The following is a 21,682-nucleotide window of genomic DNA, read 5'->3' as shown; positions in this document are numbered from 1 at the left end:
TCCAGCACCAGGAAGCCCGCAGGAACTAACTGCAGACAGTTTTGGTGCAGATGCTCAGGTGCTGAGTGGCTGGAGCAGCGGTTCAAAGAGGATGTGCTAACCGTAAGATGGTTCTTTGGGGAGAACTTGGCAGGAAGGAGAGATGTGAACTGGGCCTTGGTGGATGAGTATGGTGTGGGTGTCCAAGATGACAGCGAGAGGTATTTTCTGAAGATGGGATTGCATAACAAAGACATGGGGGTGGAAGCGTGGAAGGCCAGTTGGAGGACAGTGGGGCTATTTGCTATGCTGTAGTTAATGCCAAGCCATGGAGGGTGCTGCCTCTGGGAAGCTTACTGGGACCGATTTAAGGGATGGGAAGGGGCACGAGCGGCTTGAAAGACAGGCTGAGAAGCCGAATCTACATCCTGCGGCAGTGGGAGCCCCGAAGGCTTTGAGAATTAAAAGAAATGCGTGCACCTCCCTCCTCCAGGTAGAGTAGGAAAAGCATGGAAAAATATAGCTGTCATCCTTGTCTTTTGAGATTTTACAATGTCCTCTGGCCAAAAGACTGTCCTCCATCTCACCTTTCCCATTTCTGCCAGAGAACCAAAGCCAGATTCTCTCTTCAACCCAGAACAGAAATAAACCAAACCCACTAAAAATACTTCTGAAGGGGGAAGGGTATAGCTCAGTGGTGCTTAGCAATGCACTAGGTCCTGGGTTCAATCCCCAGTGCCTCCATTAAAATAAAGAAATAAAAACCTAATTACCTACTCTCCTCCCCAAAAAAACTTGAAAACAACAACAACACAAAAATACTTCTGGACTCATTGCTTGGTTTATTTCAGATGTCCCCTGCTTTTTCTTTTAACATTACCTTCCCATGACTTGAGGATCAGGGTTTATTTCTGTGTTTCAGTCCTTTCCTTTAAAAATTATGGCCTCTATGATGGTTGGTGTTGGAAGAAAATTGTTATAAAGGATGTTGCTGTTACAGTTGATAAAATTTGACTATGGACTGTATGTTATATAGTATTGTGTTGATGTTAAGGTTCCTGAATTTGGTAATTGTACTGTGATTTTATGAGAATGTCCTTGCTCTTAGAAAATCTACGCTGAAGAATTTAGGAGTGAGGAGGCATGATACCTGCCATACATTTTCAAATGATTCAGAAAAAAAATAGAGAAAGAGCAAGAGAGAAAGAATGAGAGAGAAAGCAAGTGTTGCAAAATCTAAGTGAAGGGTGTACAAAATTTCATTCTCCTGTTTCTGTAAATCTCCTGTAGATTTGGAATGCTTTTCAATATAAATAGTTTGAAAAGTTATAGCCAAGATGACCCCATTTACTTATCGGGTCCTGGTGTCATCTGTCTGGTCCTGGTGTCATCTGTCTCGTCCAGTGCACATGCATACACTTGGGTCATAAACATTGTCTCTTCCCACCTGAATGGTGAGCAAGTCCAACTCTTACACTTTGAATTCTGTCAATCAGTTGGGGTTTGCACTTTGGCTCGTAGTAAGTATTTAATCAAAATTGGTGGTTGGAAGAGTTTATGCACATATGTGCACACAAGCACATGGTCTCAGTGCACACCCAAGCAACAGGCACACATACCCCACGACACAAATGCAATGGTCCAGCCAACCTGTCTTCTCCTCTGCCCCCTCTCATGGTCACCTTTATTAGCCTCCTACACCTCCCTCCATTTTCTGGGACACAGGAGGACCCCCTGGCAGGGGTGGGTGAAAAGACAATAGTGCAATTGATGAAGGGAATTAGAGGCACACACTTTCATCTATAAAATAATAAGTCACAGGGATGTAATACACATAGGGAGTATAGTCATTAATGTTGTAACACCTCTGTGATGACGATGGTAACTGGTCTTATGTGGTGATCATTTCATAATGTATAAAAATATTGAACCACTATGTTGTGCACTTGAAACTAATACAATATTGTATGTTTATGATAACTCAAAAACAAGAACAAAAACAGAAACCAGTAGTGCAAACACAAGACAACTGGCTGCATTTTCCATGCCCCCCACCTTAATGCCTTGGGTCTTACAACCGGCCTCAGGCTGCCCCAGGTCCTGGGAGGGTGAAGCTGATGGCAAGGTGGGGAAGGCTGCCATCCCCTGAGTGCTACTCTGACCCTTCTCAGACAGACACCTTCACCATCTATGCCATTGACCTGGGGGCCCTGACCAAGGTTCGGATTCGCCATGACAACTCAGGCAACAGACCAGGCTGGTTCCTGGACAGAATTGACATCACCGACGTGAACAATGAGATCACGTGAGTGGGACTGGAGGGGAGGGAGGGAGAGCCATGGAAAGTAGGGTGGGGTGGGGTGGCTGTGATGAGTGAGGGAGGGGGTGGGGGTGGCTTTGACGTGGGTTTGGCCCATGGAGCTGGCTGGGGGCGCGTTCCTCCCTCCCGTCCCTCTCCTTGGACAGCCCCTGCAGCTGCGTGCCCTGACAGGTGACAGTCTGGTAGAACATCCAATCCGGTTCTTGACCTGCATCATTTCAGAAGGTCGGGTTTTCTGTCCCTGCTGTGGTCCTGTCTCCATGCCCAGACTTCGTACCCATAAGTCTCTCCATGTATGAAGTGACTTCTAGGACATAGTTTTAATGTTCTAGACCAGGGATAAGCAAACTTGCTCTGGAAAGGCCAGATAGCAAATATGTCAGGCTTTCAAGGCCATTTGGTCTCTGTTACAACTGCTCAGCCTTGCCTTTCCTGCAGAAAAGCAGCCATGAATGATACCTAAGTGAGTAGGTGTGGCTGTGTTCCACCGAAACTTAATTTATGGACCTCAAAACTTGAATTTCATGTAATTTTCACATGTCACAAAGTAATACTGTTCTTCAGATTTTTTTCAACCACTTAAAAATATAAAATCTACACTTTGCTTGGGGGATATACAGAAGCAGGTGATGGGCCAGATTTGACCCATGGGTCATGGTTTGCTGGCCCTGCTCCAGATTCACAGCTACCACCAGGAGCTGGGTTGGGAAGGGAACATTGTCCTCCTGACAGACAAAGGAACCACACCCGGGAGGTGAAGCTGCAGCCCTAGGGTGAATTTGTGCCAGAGCAAGGACCAGAACTCTAGACCATCAGTGATGAAGCTGGTGTGTTTCCACCATTAGGCCACGCTGCCTTTTGGGCAAGAGGGGCCAAGGGGCAATAGACATGAAGGCCCGGAGCTGTGGTGGGAGGGGCCAAGGGAGGCAGAGGGGAATGTAGGCAAGATCTTGAGTGGGTTATGGAGCTGCGGAGGGCCTGCCAGTGCCTGGAATGTATCCAGCACTCGATAAATAAGTATTTGTTGAATTAAACAACATGTCTCTAGGAACGTGACCTCTTCTTGGGCTCAACCCTGTGCAGGGCAAGGACTGATGGGGCTCACCCCATCTCCCACCTCCACCCTGCCCCACTAGCCCAGATATGTTCCAGATGGGGACACAGGCACAGCTCACACATGATGTCATGGATTTCCATAAGGTCACCGTGATGGCTCTAAAGGGCTGTGCGCCAAGCCCATGGCTGGGAAGTAGAGTCCTGACCTGGGGTGGGTCCTCTGCCCTTAGTCACCCTGGACGAGTTGCTCCATCTTAAATCGCTGGGGGGTTTTTTTTGTTGGGGGAGGAGGTAATTAGGTTTTATTTATTTATTTGTTTTATTTTTTTTAAGGGAGGTACTGGGAATTGAACCCAGGACCTTGTGCATGCTAAGCACACACTCTACCACTGAGCTATAGCCTCCCACCCTGACAAGCTGCTCCATCTTGAAGATGGGCTTAAAGATGCCAGCCCAACTTAAAACGTCTCCAGATGTTCTCAAAACCTAAGGCATTTAGGCTGGGACAGGATAACGTGCTGCAAAGAGTGTGAAGACAGGGACAAACTGTCAACATCCCCAGCTTCCCCTCTCAGCTTGATTGGCGTCAGTTAACTCTGTTCTGTTGACTTGGCATTTCTGGGCCAGCCCAACAATTTTTAAATTATCGTAGCTTTATAATCTATCTCAACATTTGTCAGTACATGTCCTCTTTCATGATTTTTTAAGAATGTTAGCTAACCTTACCTTTTTTCAAATCAAGATATTAAATGATTTGAAAAAAAATCCTGTTGGAATTGTGATTGTTTTGCGGAGAATTGCTTATTTAGAGTATGAAGTGCCCCCCGCCGGCACACATTTCCATCGACCCAAGTGTTCCTTGAGGGATCTCAGTAGTGCATTTTCTACACACAGACTGCACATTCTTGTTGTGTTTATGCTCAAGTGATGTATATGTTTATTACTCTTGTGAATGGAACCTTCTCGTTACTCCTCTCTCCTCTTCCCTTCTGCTTCTCTTTTTGCTTCCTTCCTCCACTCCTCGCTCTCCTCCTCTTCTTTCGCTACGCTTCCTTGTCGGTGCTGTGTGATGACTCTTCTTCGCTTCCTTGGTATTGGAGCAGCAGTGAGGGCCCTGTGATGAGCTGGCTCCAACCGTTTGCAAGCTGAGAGCGACTCTGAGCAAAGCCTCCTCTGGGGTGTAGACATAAGATTATGGACATTCAGAGGAAACAGAATCTGAGTAGTGAATCTGCTCTCTCCTGTAGAGTACCATCTTCCTCTGGGGCCTTAATAAGGCCTTTGCAGCCAAAAGGATAAGTTAACACTGACTTCATCCCTCGACTACCCTGGACCCAGTTACCTGCCTCCATGCGGACCGGATGCCCTTTACTCCTCTCTGCTGTTCACGCCCCACCCCCAGTCCATCACTGCCTCTGTCAGAAGCGGAGTCAGACCCCACCTCTCCATCCTCAGCATCCCCTGGTCAGGTGCTGTCCGGCATCCGCAGGAGATGCTGGCCTGAGCAGAAGGGCTTAGGAGGGGATGCGACGTCTGGAGCCCCTGACACCACTGTGGGGTCACCCAGGGAGAGCTCAGAGTGTCGCAGAGGCTCTGATGTCCAGAGATGGATAGCACCCAGCAGAGCCACCACAGGACCACCTCCAGCCCTTCTGGCCGCCAAGACTGCTCTGGAGAGCAGCTGAGTGTGAGGGGGAAATACCAGGAGGAGAAAGGGGTGCAGAAGGCTAATTGATGTAAAACTAATTCAATTGTCAAAAAAACCCTTTTTTCCAAATAGAAAGTGCCTGAGGTCCTTAAGAGGAGCTCCAAGCTGGCAGGAGGCGATCAAATGACGTGGAAAGCCTTTTCAATGGTGTTTTGCAGCTGTGGATGGCTTTTGAGTGGACTTTCCTGGGATCTGAGGTCTCTCACTGGTTGACTGGGGCTTCACACCCAGACTCACATCCTCTCATAAAAGGATCCCTTTCGTCCATTGGGCGGGGAGAAAATTGCAAGCTTGGGAAAATTTATCTGTGGACTTCGCCCTGCCTCCTCTAGCCTGGGAGGATCCACCCACCCCAGGCCACTCTGAGAAAATGATGGTTTAAAAAAGTGTCAGATTGATTTTCGTATTGACAGCCACATCACATTTGGAACAAGTTGATACTGGTCCTCCTCCTCTCCTCTGCTCTGCTCAGACAATTCTTGGAGCCTTGGCTTGGCTTGAGGTATCACATTCTAAGGGGATTGTTAGAGAAAAGGAAGTGCATCTTCAATAAAAGGATGGCAGCTGATTAAAAAATGTAAGAGTTATGGCAGGAATGATGAAGATGGAAATGAAAGCTGTTCACCTGGAGAGGTGACGCCTTCTGATTCTGTTGATACTTGTGGGAGCTCATATATGTCAGGGGTTGTGGACACGGCGGCGAGTGAGGAGACCCTGAGCTCATGGGGCATATGGTTTGCCTAACAGGGGAGACAGACAATGAAATAAACGCTCCTGGCAACCTCTTCTGTTCTCATCACTTCAGTGACCATGTATTTGAGAACATTCATTGAGTGTCCATTTATTGACATCTCAAGTCATATCAGTCAAAATAGGCGAAGTTCTGCGAAATAGCAAGCAGCCTAAAATGTCAGTGGCCTCACACCGCAGAAGCTTATTTCTTGCTCATAACGCCTGCCCAGGGCTGGGCATCAGGGGACCTCGCGCCTGTGATCACTCAGAGGTTCAGGCCGGTGGAGGCTTTCCCTCAGTGTATGTTTCCACGCTCATCCCTGTAGTGGAAGGAGATGTGTCAAACCATGCCCTGGCTCTTAGAGAGCCCGTCCAGCCCAGAGCTTCTAAGTACATTAGCAAGGAGTTAAAAATTCCAAGTCCTTCTCATATCCAAAGCTATGAGCCTCTAATGTTTGGATTTTGGAACACATGACAGAAATGGTGGGATACTTGGGGGTCTGTGATCTTCAGTTAGTGCATCTTTATTAAGTCATTCTGTCTCACCCCCTCCCTTGTGCCTCATCTTCCTTCCTCCTCTAATACTCAACTAGCTGCTCTTTTGATCTGCAACACAATCGAATCACTCAGTTTCAAAGAGGAAGAGGAAAATGCCACAAAACTCAGAGAGGTATCTGGTGTTTTTTGTCCACATTCAGTCTGATATTCTGTGATTTCTGCACCTCTGTTTTCAGCCTTAAGACGTAGGTTCTTGTTCTAATTGATGGGGGTCCCATAAGATCCCTAATCATTCAAGACAGATAACTAGTCTTGAATTTCATTACATTTGGCAGACATGTTGGGTGGGCTTTTAAGCAAGGGTTGAACAAGAATTTGGTGGATATTTTCCCCCATAAGTTTCATCTAACAAGAAAGTATTCTCTGGAAGCCCTCACTCCTCCAGGGTCTTGGGGGTCCTAGAATGTTGAGACAGGAAAGACCTCACAAATGGTTTCATCCAGTCTTCTTAGTGATGAAACTCGGGCCCAGGGGCCACGCAGCATGTTAGGGGGAGAAAAGGGGCACAGGCCCAAAGTTCCCGGGTCTCAGAGCCACAGTCTGTTGCCACACTGCTCTGCCAGTATCGCCAGTAGACTTATATTTGACGTGCTCCAGTCTCTATGCACAAAATGGGAAAGGCCATGTGTTATGTACATTTTACAAATGTCAGTTTTGCAATCCGTTCATTCCAGTTTCATGTTCAAGTGAAACTCGTACTTTTGGTGGCCCCAAGCTTTGTTTCAATGCTCAGTTTAAACCTCCTGCTGATCCAAGCCCTGGCTCTTCCTTCCACAGCCCTCGCTTAAGTGGAGTGGTGAGCCTACCTACCCAGAAGACCCGAATGTCTCTCTTCTCCTTTGCTCCTAAAAAAATCCCCACTGACTCCTGTCCCCAGACCTGCTTGAGCAGGAGTTACTCCTGTGGGAGAAAGGGGAAGGGGCTCAGTCCTCTGCACCCAGCAGGTGCTTGCTGGAGCTGTGGAGATAGAGGCTGGATGCCCAGCACTCAGGCCGGTCCTGGCTCCTGCCCTCCTGCCCAGGGAGCTGGATCCAGAGGTGAGCTGCCTGGGAGGCTGCAGCTGGGGCCACGCAGAGGGGCTTTAATGTCTCAGTGCAGGTGTTTCAGGGATGGCAGGGTTGGGGGCACCAAGAAGCCAGCCCCTGATTCCCCGCACGCATGCGCTCTTCACAGGTGTGGGACGGCTTGTCCCCTCCCTCTTTGGTCTTCCTGACTTTTTTCTCTTTCCCGGAATAAGTCTCCCAACTCTTTCTTTATGCGTCTCTCTCCCTCTGTCCTTATCCTCCAACCTCCCACACTCTCATTGTCTCTGCCTCCGTCCCGACTCCACTCCTTTCTTTATTTCTCTCTCTCTCTCCCTTAATTGGCTGTAATTTAGAACAAAAGACTAGTATTCATAAATTATTTGATTGAACAAAAATTTAACTTTCCCATTCAGGCATTTAAAGGCTGAGAAGTGGAACAATATTCATTTTTCACTTAAACACTAATTTCATAGCAATTTAGTTTATATCTCCCTAGGTTGAGTTCCTCCCACCCTTTAAATCCACAACTAATTAAATGCACGGTTGCTTCTCTGTGTCCTATCGAGCCCGTGGGGGGCGCTCTCTGGTGCTGCTGCTCTAACGTGCTGACACGGGAAGGCAGTAAGGACTGTGGGGGGATATGGAGCCCAGACAGAGATGCTCCCACCTCTCCAGACCTCGACCAGTCCCTGAATGCAGCTTATGCATCTGGACAGTGGTGGAGAAGGGGTGCAGATGGGGTGGAACAGCCCCAACTTAGAGACAAGCTGCATTCCCAGACCTGCTGAGTTGTTCTGGAAGCTTAGGGATCCCGTGGGAACTGTCCAGCCCATAGCTTCCCGAGATCCCAGGCATGGGCTGAAGAGAAAGAAAGGAAATATAATAGTGATAATAACAAGCACAACAGTATTAGTAAATTCTTAACCAAGAGCGCACACCAAGAGCCAGACATTTTTTAAGCACTTAAAAATGTTTAACTCATGTAATTCTCACAACTACCTATACAAAAGGCAATTTTATCCTCTTTCCACAGAGAGTTACCTAATAAAATGCAGAATGGCCAATTAAATTTGAATGTCAGATAAACAACGAATAATATTTTAGTATAAGTATGTCCCAAATATTGGATGGGATACACTTATACTGAAACATCATTCGTTGCTTACCTAGAATTCAAATTTAACTAGGAGTCCTGTGATTTTATTGGCTAAGTCTGGCAACCCTTACACAAAGAGGTAAAGAAACTTGTTCAAGTTCACATGACAGTAGGTGGCGGAGCCAGGATTCAAACCCAGTTTGGCTCTGCAGGCGAGTCCTTTGTCACTGCAGTCTCCTGCCATTGTGCTGGGTCAGCCTCTACAGTGAGGAGTCTGACTCTAACCTCCCTTCCGGATGGTACCAGCTGTCTCCTGTGCCAGCTCCTCGGCCATACTCTTTGTGCCTTCCAGAAGCATCATTGGGTCATTCCATTAAAACTCATAAATTCAATCCTTAGGTATTAAGCACCTGCTGTGTACAATACTCTCTGCTCTGGCTAACAGATTGATTCTAGAAAAGGCAGGAACAGTCCCCAGAAGCCCCTCTTCTTCCAGGTCCCTCCAACATGACCCTGACTGAGGGTCTGCTGTGCCCAGGTACTGTTGCACAGCCATTTTCAACAGGTTTTCTGGAAACCACACCTCATGTGTGTTGTCTGTCCCAGGCAAGTGGCTCTAATGGGGCTGATTCCCAGGCTCGGTAGGATGGGAGAGCAATGCCGGAGGCGGGGTTGGGGAGACAGGGCATTTGGGCCCCATGAAGTCCTTTCATTTCTCAGCCCAAGACCACTCCTTCAGGAGACCTTTCCAAAGAGCCCTCCCCAGCGGCGGGAAGGGTATAGCTCAAGTAGTAGAGCGCATGCTTGACGTGCACGTGGTCCTGGGTTCAATCCCCAGTACTTCCTCCAAAGAGAAATAAATGAATAAACCCAACTACCACCCCCTCATAAAACAAACACAACAAGCAAAGAGACCGTCCCAACCTTTCCTCATCCCCATCCTCACAGGTACTACTTTCCATGCCAGCGCTGGCTGGCGGTGGAGGAGGATGACGGCCAGCTGTCCAGGGAGCTGTTGCCAGTAGACGAGTCCTATGTGCTGCCACCAAGCGAGGATGAGGAGGGCGGGGGAGGTGGTGACCGCAACCCCCTCGACAACTTGGCCCTGGAGCAGAAAGGTTTTCTAAATGAGAGCTGATTTCTTTCCTCCAGCATCCCTCCCCTCTGTCTCTCCCCACTCCCCCAGGTCTCCATCTTCCCTCCCCCTGGGGCCTCTGGGCACTTCCTTCTCTGGCAGTTTATCCAGTCGCCTCTCCATGGCAAGAATGAGGAGATGAAGGGGGCGTAAGGCTGGGTGTAAAGTACATGGCTTGGCATGAAGTTATTGCCAGGACTGGAATGGAACAGAATGGAACAGAATGGAACAGAATGGAATGGAATGGGATAGAATAAAATGGAATGGAATGGAATGGAATGAAGAAAGAATAGAATAGAATAATAGGACAGAATAGGACAGAATGGGTTATAGCTGGTTCTGACTTAGTCTTGTGTCCTCTCTTCTGGGCACATTATAGATTCAATATATTTCTGTCAAGGGAAAGAATGGACTTTCAATAGTTCAATGATGCTTGAGCTCCCTTCCTTGAAACTTGCATCCTTAAAACTTCCCACCCTGGAGGAGTGAGGCCAGGGCTCCTGGTTGGTGAGCTTCTGAACCTCACAGTCACCCCAAGTCTTCCCTAAGTATCCTACAACTTTATTGACTGAGGGTTTCCTATGTGAGCTGGATGTGGGGGGCCTCATCTCTGCCTTCAGAAATTTTCCAGACTAAAGGCAACTGTAGAACAGCGCATGCTGCAGTAAAGGGACTTACAGAAATGGTCAGCGTGAGCATGGAAAAGTGCTCAGGAAGTTTTCTGCCTCCTCCCTTCACAGGAGGTGCAATCTACCACTCACTTCACACTCTTCTCCCGGCAGATAAATCTACCACATTCTCAGTGACCATAAAGACTGGGGACAAGAAGAACTCGGGCACAGATGCCAACGTCTTCATCACGCTCTTTGGCACTCAAGATGACACTGGTAAGAAAGCAATACAGGACTGAGACTTTCCTTTCCAGGGAGACTAGGAGATTCAGTGGAACTTTCCAAGGAAATCCTGGTCATGCCTCTGTCTCTCTCTATTAAGAAAACGTTAAAAAAAAAATTCCCTTTATTGTTTTATTTTATTTTATTGTGGGAAGAACATTTAACATGCAACTTATCTTCTCACCAAATTTTAAATTGTGAGCAAAAAATACTGCAAGCCATATCAGTAAACAAAGAATGCTGAAGCCATCAAGTCATCAGCCGCTGCCGCCACCCCCCAGTGAAGACAAGCCTACAGCCCGGCCTCTGCGGTGCGCTTTGCTGGGACTCAGTAAGAAAGGACAGGACACTGGCCCTAGATAGCTAGGTGCTTGTCAAAGGAATGAACTCAATGAGCCCAAACGTTTGCTGCCTCCCATACATAGAAAAGCGCTAAATTCTTTAACTTGAGATGTCTGGTTTTCTTCAGTTAACAAGTAATCTTTTAATGTTCTGACTGCCTGACCTGGTCTTTGTTGTAAGCCTCCTACAAATCCTAGCTCCTCCTCTGCCTCTTTGAAGCAGTTTCTCAGAGCGATCTGAGAGGCTGTCATCCCAGCTCGAGTCCTCCTGCCGAATAAAACATAACTTTCAACTTTTAGGCTGTGCATTTATTTCAGTAGACAAAATGTACAATACATTATTGTTGACTATAGGTATGTGTTGTACCCCAGATCTCCAGAGCTTATTAACCTGAAACTTTATGCCAGTTGATTAAAAACTCATTTCCTCCTATCCTTAGCTCCTGGTAACCACCATTCCAGGCTTTGATTTATGTCTCTTTGATACTTCATTTAAATGAAGTCATGCTGTATTCGTCTTTCTGTGTCTGACTTATTACACTTAGCATGATGTCCTTAAGGACCATCCACATTTTTGCATATTGGAGACTCTCCTTTTTAAAGGCTGATTAATATTTCACTGTATGTGTATACTGTATTTTCTTTATCCATTCATCTGTCAGTGGACATTAGGTCCCCCCCCCCCATCTTAGCTATTGTGAGCAGTGCTGTAATGAGCATGGGAGTGCTAATATCTTTTCAAGAACCTGATTTCAAATCTTTTGGTTATATACCCAGAAGTGGGATTGTGGGTTCATATGGTGGTTCTATTTTTAATTTTTTGAGGAAATTTCATACTGTTTTCCATAGCAACTGCGCCATTTTGCATTCCCACCAACTGTGTGCAAGGGTTCCAATTTCTCTACATCGTCACTAACACTTGTCTTTTGTTTTTCTGAGAGTAGCCTCCTGACGTGTGTGAGATGACATCTCATTGTAGTTTTGATTTGCATTTCCCTCATGATTAGTGACAATGAGCATTTTTTTCATGCTCTGTTGGACATTTTTATGTCTTCTTTGGAGAAATGTCTGTTTAAATCCCTAGCCCATTTTAAATTGGGTTATGAGTTATTTTGCTTTTGAGTTGTAGGAGTTCCTTGTACGTTTTGGTGATTAAACTCTCATAGGTACACGGTTTGCAAATACGTTCTCCCGTTCTGTCGGTTGCCTTTTCACTCTGTTGATTGTTGCCTTTGCTGTGCAGAAATTTTTTAGTTTAATGTAGTTCCACTTGTTAATTTGAGTTTTTGTTGCCTATGCTTTTGGTGTCCTGTTTGCGAAGTCATTGTCAAGACCAATGTCATGATGTGTTTCCCTTACGTTTTATTCTAGGAGTTACAATTGCAGGTCTTACGTTTGAATCTGTAATGCATTTTGAGTTGATTTTTGTGTATGGAGTGAGATATGGATGCAAATTAATCATTTTACGTGTAGAGATCCATTTTCCCCGCCATTATTAAGGAGGCTAGCCTTTCTCCATTGGGTGCTGCTGCACACCTCTGACTCTTGAAAGACTGCACGCAACCAGCCCCATCAGAGAAAGGCAATTCCATTTTTCTTAAAAATCTCTGGGTGATGTGACTTGTCTACCTTGGTTGTGAATGTTGATTCTTGTAAGAGTTTCTTCCTAAACTCTTACTCAGTCAGTCCTACTGCACTCTGATGGCAGAGAGCCCTGCCCTCTCTCCTGCCCTCATTGCCACCTCTCCCACCTACAAGTGTTTGGAAGCCATGAGAATTATCTTCCCTTCAATATCCTCTCCCCCTGGTAATGGTGGCTGATTCTTTGTCCAGGTCTTTCTGAAAGTTTTCACCATTTCCTGTGCCCTTCCTTGAGGTGTCACTCTGTTTGCCTTTCAAAACTGTAATGAAGGGGCTCCTCAGTCCAGACAGTGAGTGGTCTCTTCTGCCAGCTTGCTTCTTCTGTTCCAAAGGCAGAAGCATCTCTATGTCTGCCTCAGTAGCCACCTGGGCAATGGTGGCTCTTCCCAACCTCCAATGAGATTCAGTCAGTAGGTTCCATGGTACTCTCAATATGAGATGCTCAAGGAATCTTGGAGTCATTCTGGAATCTTGGTCAGGGTAGTCAGAGAAGGGGGCATGTAATGTTGGCATCAGCCATCCACTTGGACCACCTGTCCAGCCATTCTGCTGAGTTCAGAGGGAAGAACCATTCCCTCAAGTGGTCATCATGTATGTACTCAAAATCCTGTGGGTCTGCAGCTTTGTGCCAAGAATTGCTGTAGAATGAAGGAGCTTAATCCCCGACTTTGGGGTGCCCACTTGCTAATACAGTGGTGTGGTGATAGCGCAGGGACTCAGGCTTGACTGATTGGTTTAAACTTCTGCTCTACCATTTATTAGCTGTGTGACCTTGGGCAAGTTGTTTAACCTCTCTGTGCCTTAGTTTGCTCCACTTGTAAAATGGAGATTAAACTAGTGCATGTCTCATAGAGTTGTGGATTTAATGAAACTGAACATGTAAAATATTTGAGACAAAATGACACTCAATAAAACATTTATTATTATTATTTAATAGGTTAGATAATGCAGATATAATGAGTGAACTTGGTCAAAACTTACAAATGTATGTCATTGGAGTAGTTACTGAACCACGGTCAATGAAATTGAGGGGCCCTAACAACTGCTGTTATTTGCCAAGGGATTTCTATGTGTTAGGCACATTCTCGAACATTTTACAGTCACTGTCTTAGTAAAGACTCACAACAACTCTATGAGGAAGGCACCAAGACCACCCCTTTTGACATTTGAAGAAACCAGCTCTCAGAGAATTAAATAATTTGCCCAAGGCTACCCAGATGATTGAACCAAGGTCTGTCTGACTCTTTGTGGACTGAAACCAGTCTACAGTGAGTCTATGATTACCAGAAGACTTCCTACAAGGGCTGGGACTTACAGGGTTAAGGAGACTGACTTGAAGGCAATGTGGTGCATGCTGAGGCAGGAGGGGATGGCGAGGGACCCTGAGACAACCTTAAATTTCAGACCGACACCGCAGCCAGAGTCCCAGGATGGACCAGGCTTGTGGGGGACCTCCTGTCATCCAAGGAAGAGTCTCCAGAGAATTCCCACGTACCCCATCCCAACAGGGGAACCCCTGTTTCCCCCGGGATCATGGGAGGATGACTCTGTCACTGAAGTGTGTGACTTGCACTCCACCATTTTCTCCTGGATGATCTTGAATAAGACACTTAATTTCTGAGTGAGTCTCCTTTTTTCAGATGCAAACTGGAAATAAAAATACATACATCAAAGGGTTATTGCAAAGCTCAATAAAAGGGCACACACACACACAAAGTGCCAAAAATGCCCAGTGGATGGTAATTGCACAGTCTAAATATGATGAAAGTTCAGAAATTTGGTCATTATGAGGAGAGACCAAAAGAGGTGGTCAAAAGGGGAGGGTATAGCTCAGTGGTAGAGTGCGTGCTTAGCGTACACAAGGTCCTGGATTCAATCCCCAATTCCTCCATTAAAAATAAACAAGGAAACAAATTCTAGTTACTTACCCTCCACCCCGAGAATTAAAACAAACAAAAAAAGAAGTGATCAGACTATGTTTGAAGGTCTCATGTGGTCGGCAGGAATGACCCTCCTGAAATCCTCCAAGACCAACAGCGACAAGTTTGAGAGGGACAGCATCGAAATCTTCACAGTGGAGACCCTGGACCTGGGAGACCTGTGGAAAGTCAGGATTGGCCATGACAACTCAGGTTTGACTTCCCTCCCCTCTGTTCCCAGCTAAGAACATGAGGACCATGGACAGGTCCCTGAGGGTGTCTGGGAAAGAATCTGAGATAGATGTGGATGTCACCTGCCTTCCGTACTGATACGGTTTCCTTGGTCCCTTCAGCCTGGTGGAACCCCTGCTGCACACAGAGATTCTGGTCTCATTGGTCAGGGTGGGGCCAAGACACTGGCGATTTTTAAAGCTTTTCCCAAACCCCCACCCTCAGAAACTTTACTGTGCAGCCAGATTTGAGAATCCCTGAACAGTGATTCTCAAATTTGAGTGTGTATCAGAACCACGAGGGAGGCTTGTTACAACACAGATTTCTGGGCTCCACCCCCACAGTCTTTGATTCAGTAGATCTGGGGTGGGACCTAAGAGTTTCTCACAAGTGATGCTGAAGCTACTGGTCTGGGGACCCCACTTTGAAAACCACTGATGGAGCCAGTCCTTCCCAGAACCCACTGACACTGCAGCCAGACAAAGGAGTTGCCCAAGTTTGTTCTTACTCAGTAAAGTAGGACTCGTTTTCTTGGTCTTCAAGCCATGTTTGCTAAGCCTAAGGAAGGAGGCCTGCCTTCTGCCCCGGGACTGAGCGCTCGTTTCCCCAAGGAGGATCGTCAGTCCTTCCCTGATTTCCCTCCCCTTCATGCATCACGAACTGGGGCCAGGGAGTTCAGTGTGTCACCCATCACTGGGTGAAATTATAGAGTCCTCGTTAATGCGGGCTCTCCCTGTCATCTCTGGGCTCCCTTTTGGGGCTACCTCCCACCCTTTTTTGGACTGCCTTCCACCCTGCACACCCAGCAGAAGTATCTGTGTACCAACAAGAGGGAGCAGAAGCTGTTCTTTGAGAGGAAGTCTGGACAAGGGCTTACTTCTCTTCCATCAGACTCTGCTTCCTGTCATCTCGTCCCCTTGCTCTTTGGTTCTTGCTAATTTCTCTGACAAGAGCCTGGAGTGTGACCCAGCTTCAACTGGGTGCGTGTTTTAACAGGAATGATGTAAGCCGTGCTGTAAGCAAAAGGGATGGCATGTTCACAGTGGAGCTGTGGGCACCAGCTGTCAAGTAAGGAAGGATGCTTGGAGTCCCTGAGGTTATGCAGAGGAAACCATCTGTGTAGAGGTTTTTGATGGTTTCCATGTCTCCTTCCCTCCAGGCAAGGCTCCAGGCTGGTTTGTAGACTGGGTAGAGGTGGACGCCCCATCTCTTGGAAAGTGCATGACGTTCCCCTGTGGCCGCTGGCTGGCCAAGAATGAAGATGATGGGGCCATCGTCAGGGACCTCTTCCACGCAGAGCTTCAGACAAGGCGGTACACACCATGTAAGGAATCTTGCATGGCGAGCCTGGACCTCCTCCTGGACCCCATCACCCACCACCCCAGCTTGGTCCCAATCCCTCATCCACTGTTGACCTTTGGCCGGACTCACCTTGGTGATTGGAGTCTCATTCGTCTTTTATAAATTCCTTAGGCCCTTTGCTGGCTGTACACAGAGCCCTGGAGTCAGGGAAAGGAAATAGGAGATGTATTCCAAATTCTACCCCAAACCAGCTGGTGACAACAGGCAGAGATCCTGACTTGTCTGGAGTTTCAGTTTCCTCTTCTACAAAATAGAGATAGTAATTCAGGATGGTTGTAAGACCCAAAACAGGGAAGATAAAGGTCTAACAGTGAGGGGTCGTTATCAACCCCCTCACCAGTCCTCCCTCCGTCATTAACATATCTCTATATGATCTTATCCTGATTAGGGAAAAAAAGAACTTGCAAAGAAGATCAATGTAATTGCCTTACCAGCTAAAGAAAAGGAGGAAGCAGAATAATTTGGTGAAGTCTTGACACTTCCCTTCCACTAATGTCATCAGGAAGTCCGTGTTGGGGGGCGCAGGGGGGCCAGTGTGGAGTGAGTGAGAGGCTGGGAGCAGGGGTTGGGGAGAGAAGAGAAAGGATTCTCACACTGTAGACTGGCTAATCCGATTGGCAGTTGTTCCCTGAAATATAATGCTCCTGTGTATAGAGTGTCTACAGCTAAGGACCACACTGGGAATACTTTACAAATGAGGAAACCGAGGCTTGTAAGTGACTTGCCCAGGTCACAAAGGTAATCAGGTTAGAGCCCGTGCTTCCGGCCAGTCTGCTTTACTAGCTCTGTGATGTGAGAGGCACAGAGACCCTGGTCTGAGGGCGCTAGGCAGGACAGGACATCTTCCCCTACCCTGTGGTTGCTAGGCAGCCGCGTGAAGTTTTAGGTACCTGGTTAGCAGCTCCCTGGCCAAGGGGCCAGCTGGTGAAGAAATTTACCTTGCCTGCATTTATTTCCTGTTTTCACGTCCTCTCTGACTTTGCTCTCTGCCCCCCAACCCTTAGTTGTCCCTTACGAGATCACCTTGTACACCAGCGACGTCTTTGCTGCTGGGACAGACGCCAACATCTTCCTCGTCATCTATGGCTGTGATGCCGTGCGCACCCAGCAGAAGTATCTGTGCACCAACAAGAGGGAGCAGAAGCTGTTCTTTGAGAGGAAGTCCGCCTCCCGCTTCATAGTGGAGGTACCTGGGCTCAGCAGGCTGCTGGGGAAGCCAGGACTGGGGGGAGGGGGCAGGCAGAAGACGGGGAGGAGGAGAAGCCCTTCATCCAGAGCCCAGCATGCACCTTTCACTTGATGGCTGCAGTGAGTGAGAGACGGGCGGTTCATCCAACCTCTCTGAGCCTCAGCACATCCGAGTCTCCAGGAGGACCGTGAACCTCACCCTGTCCCTGCAGGGCTAGTGTCCAGATCAAAGGCAGTAATGAGTGGGCAGGGCTTGGGGAGACTAGATACACAATTCCAGTTCCACTGGGGCATCTCCAGGGCTACTAACAACAGACAAGTATCCATGAGGAGAGCTGGCTTCCAGACTTGGTCATCAGATAACTGTGTCTCCCCTCATCTGCCAAGCTGTGGCCAAACAACCCGATGCAGAAGAGCATCCCTTATGTTCCTCGGGTCCCCCCGCAGCCCCGACCTGGGGGTTTTGCTGTTCCATGCTTACTGTGGAATTAGGTCGTGGCAGCTTGGTATTCTGTACACTTAGTCCAGTGCATCCCTGTGCACTCCACTGTGTGCCCAGTTGGGTGGGAGACGCAAGAGAAGAAAAGGACCCAGACTATGCCTGCAAGGGGCCTGCAGTCCAGCTGGGGAACCCCAGGCCTCCTATGAGGCTAATGAGAGAGTGTGGTGATCATCACAATATGACATGAGGGTAAGAAGGTGCAGTCATAGGGCTTTACCTGTATTAACTCACTTAGCCCTCATAGCAGAACTGCCCTGTAATTATCCCTGTTTAAAGATGGGGAAACTGAGGCACAGAGAGTGTAGTAGCTTACATAAAATCACACAGCTAAGGCAGGATTCAAAGCCAGGCAGATTGACTCAGAATATGTGCTCCTAGCCCCTGCAGTAGACCAGCCTATCATGATGGGGGCAAACGGTGAGGCTGACTGGGCTGCTGTGGGTGTTCAGAGAAGGGAGAAGGCTCCCGGGAAGCGGTGGCCTTGAGCTGACCCTGAAAGCGGGCATAAGCAAGAACCAGGAGGGAAGGCATGCCTAGCAAGGGGACCGTGGTAGCCAAGGGCTGGAGGTGGATGTAAACGCAGCATGTGGTTTGACACTTGGTCAGAGGGGACAGAAGGAGAGTGATGTGACTTGGATAGAGGACCAGACACAGCAGGACTGAAGGGGAACGACTCTGAGGACAGGAGCTGGGAGCCCGGGGAGCCTGGACGTGCCAGGCAGTGGGGGCCTTTGGAAACGCGCCCCTTGTTTTCTGGTAGGAGACAAAGCCCAGAGCCCCTTGCTTCTTCCTCAGCCAGCGTCTGTCCTGGGGACTCCCTGCTCCCTCCTCTCCTTCTTGGAAACAGTCATCGCTTGTGGGAAGGTTGCCACCTTGGTGGAGTTTTTTAACAGGGAAAATTCAAGGGTGATTCATCGACCTACAGAAAGCAACGCCTCACCCACCAAAGATGTCACGGCGCCTGAGTCATCCCAGCCAGATGCCGGCAGCGGCCCGAGCCGTGATTACACCCCAGCGCGACTTCTGGCGAGTTTTATCAATGAAACCCGCCAACAGGCAGCTATAAATTGCCAGTAATTTGTTGCCTTTTTTTTTTTTCTTTTCAAATCTATCTGGGTGTGGAGGTGGGGTAGGAGAGTTTAGGAACAAATGAGATTGCTTTGTGTCCCTGTGTCTCCATTTCTCTTTTCCCACTGATCTTCAGGTAAGAGGTGGACTGTGAGCCCATGACCCTGGGCTCTGGCTCTGCTCGGCCTCTAAGTCACCAGCCAGCACGCCTCCCTGCTCCCCGCCACGGCCTCATCCTCAGACACAGGGATTGGCTGGAGAAATAACAGTAATAGCAAAATTTGCTGAGCGCTTCCCATGTGCCGACTTGTTCTAGGCATTTCATGTGGATCAGCTCATCTAACCCTCATCACCATTCCAAGCGTTAGGTAGTATAATTGTCCCATCTTCTGGTGGAAATGGCGCAGGAAGCCTGGGAAAGTTGCTCACGGTGTCAGAATTAGCGAACGGCAGAACCGCAATTTGGGACTCAAGCAGTTCAGTTCCAGAGCCTTCCCTGCTTAACCCTTTCACCTCTCAGGAGAACCCCAAGGTCCCCACTGACTCTGAAGACATCAGGGTTCAGCTCCGAGGTCTGCCATCCACAGCCAGCCGTCCCCTAAAGGCCTCCTTGCTCTCTGAGGGGTCATGGCTCACGACTGAGTGACTGGATGATTCAGGTGAAAAAGTACCATTGAAGTTGAGGTCCACACAACTCGAACCCCAGAGGTGGGACAGGGAAGGAGGAAGAGAGGCCCCTGGACAGAGGGAGAGATGGGTTATGAGAAGCATCTCCGTTCTGTGAAGCATCTCTGTTTCTCCTGCTGTGAGAGACTGAGGCCTGGTGAAGTCACGGATGTCTGTTTAATAATTCAGAAAGCCCAGGGCTCGCAGGGGACAGCACTTCTCTGACAAAGTGTGGCCGAGCTGGCCGGGGGCGCTGGGGCAGCAGAGGCGACAGCAGCTGCAGCATCTTGGCAAGTCACAGTGTCTCCAGCAAAGGGGCGCCACGCCAGCTACTTCCAAGGAGAGAATCGTTGGCCACGGAAGCACATCTGCAATCTTAGAGCCAGAATTGACCTCGAGAGGTTGCCCTGCCTACACCCCCGCCTTCAGCTGAGCCAGACGTTACTCTCCCCATTTGACAGATGAGGCAGTTGAGGCCTGGAAGTTCAAGTGATGGCCTAGATCACACGGCTCGTAGGGCTGCCACTGGGAATGATGAGGATGGGGATGGGAGTAGGGGAGGTTCCTCAAGCAGTGCTAATGGGCCCCCCTTGGCTGCTGAGTGTGGGTGGTCTGTGGGGAGAGAGGAAAGCACTGGGGGAGCTGTTCCAGTTCGTTCCCAGGTCACTTTTGTCTAGGGTTATAGCGGCTTCACATTTCATGAACGACTCAATCAATTGTTCAGACGCCAGTCACTCATCAGGGGCCTGTATCCACCCGGAGCTGGCTGTGCCTTCTCCTTGCAGTACTGAGAACTTGATGGAGCAGGCCGGGCAGGTAGCCGTGCAGAGGAGCTGCCAGGGAACTCAAGTCTGCACACCCCTCTTCGCCCCCAAAGTCAAAGTGAACCTCAAGACATGCATTCCATGGACCACCCATGAGCCAGGGCACCTAGCTATTACCGTATTTCCCTGCCCTCTTTTCCCTTTGCCCTGACTTCCTCATCTGTTTCCTGTCTGTCATTGCCTGGATCCCCATAGGGATGAGCAGAGTGTGAACCGGAACGCCAGCACCATTTCAGAGGAGAACATGACAGAGGAGAACTCACTGGGAGAGGCCCCAGAGGCTCCCAGAGGCCCTGGAGTGGGACCTGGTGGGATGATGGAGGACAGCCCGGCAGAGAGCCATGGTGGCAGATCCCAGCTGAGTGGACGCCTTGCCTTGTGTCTGTCCACCTCACCGTTTCCTTAGAGGGCTCCGAGGGAAGGATCAGGGGATCGGTCATTCCTTGCTGAGTCCCTCCCCTGTGCCTTGTGCCCACAGGCTTCAGGCAAGAGAGACAAGAGGTGACAGCTCCTGAATTTCAGGGACTCACTTTGGCACTGACGTATCAGCATTTTCATGCAAGAGGACTGACTTTCACAGACACCATGGTGGTTAAGGTTCAACCCTGGGTGTGAGAGAACCCAGCTGACCTTGTCACATCCATTTAACAGATGAGGAAACACTTATTCTTTCATCCTTTCTGCCAACTGACTACCTGGATCACAGGCTCTGTTCTGGGCTTTGGGGATACAGTGGTGAGCAAAAACAGATGTGGTGCCTGCCCTTGTGGCTTTCAGTGGTGGAGGAGAAAGTACCTCACAAGTAAACGCACACTTCTGACTGTGAGGAGTGCTGGGGAAGGGGACTGTATGATGCTGCCGGAGCTACCAGAAAGAGATTTAACTTTCTCAAGGTGGTCAAGGGGGTTCCCTGAAGCAGTGATCTTTGAGCCTGAAACCTGAACCATGAGGTTGAGCAAACACTGGTTTAGGCAAAGAAGAGGAAAGAGAAGGGGCAGAGAGAGCATATGCAAAGGCCCTGTGGCAAGAGAATGGCAAGGTTGAGGGACTGGAATTTGACTGATACAGAAAAGGAGTGGCTGGAGATGGAGGGGGCTCTTAGGGGCCAAGGAGAAGGGCAGGCTGGCAAGACAGGGCATGGGTGGTACCAGGACTCATCTTCTGATACCCAAGCCAGTTCTCAAGCAGCTACTTCATGGTAAGTGGTAAAAGACAGGGAGCTGGGCTCCACCCTGAAAAGGCGAGATAGTCTCCCTGAGGCTGATTAAACTGAATTCTGAAATCTAGGCTGATTTTAAGTGGGGAGAAAGGGAGGGAGGTATGAGTGTGGCATGCGTAGGGTAGAGCGGGGCTGGCTTGACTGGACAGGAGGGACTTACTGGGAGAAAGTGGCCCCAGGAAATTCAAAGAGACTCAAGGGTGGACACCCTGGGGAGGC

At 48.6% G+C, this 21,682-nt stretch overlaps 1 protein-coding gene across 1 annotated transcript in view; it reads left to right on the top strand.

The window, feature by feature from the left end:
* LOXHD1 (lipoxygenase homology PLAT domains 1) overlaps positions 1–21,682 on the top strand; it is a 152,179-nt gene that overhangs the window by 83,063 nt on the left and 47,434 nt on the right. Inside the window, exons 21-26 of the mRNA XM_064480296.1 lie at positions 2,151–2,284; positions 9,423–9,592; positions 10,392–10,496; positions 14,488–14,616; positions 15,794–16,069; positions 17,001–17,182. Of these exons, the coding sequence (XP_064336366.1) occupies positions 2,151–2,284; positions 9,423–9,592; positions 10,392–10,496; positions 14,488–14,616; positions 15,794–16,069; positions 17,001–17,182 (996 nt within the window). The remainder of the gene's footprint in view (positions 1–2,150; positions 2,285–9,422; positions 9,593–10,391; positions 10,497–14,487; positions 14,617–15,793; positions 16,070–17,000; positions 17,183–21,682) is intronic.

The sequence above is a fragment of the Camelus dromedarius genome, chromosome 28 (assembly GCF_036321535.1).
Source record: "Camelus dromedarius isolate mCamDro1 chromosome 28, mCamDro1.pat, whole genome shotgun sequence".
Taxonomy (NCBI): Eukaryota; Metazoa; Chordata; class Mammalia; order Artiodactyla; family Camelidae; genus Camelus; species Camelus dromedarius.
This window is presented reverse-complemented; position numbering and strand designations above follow the sequence as displayed.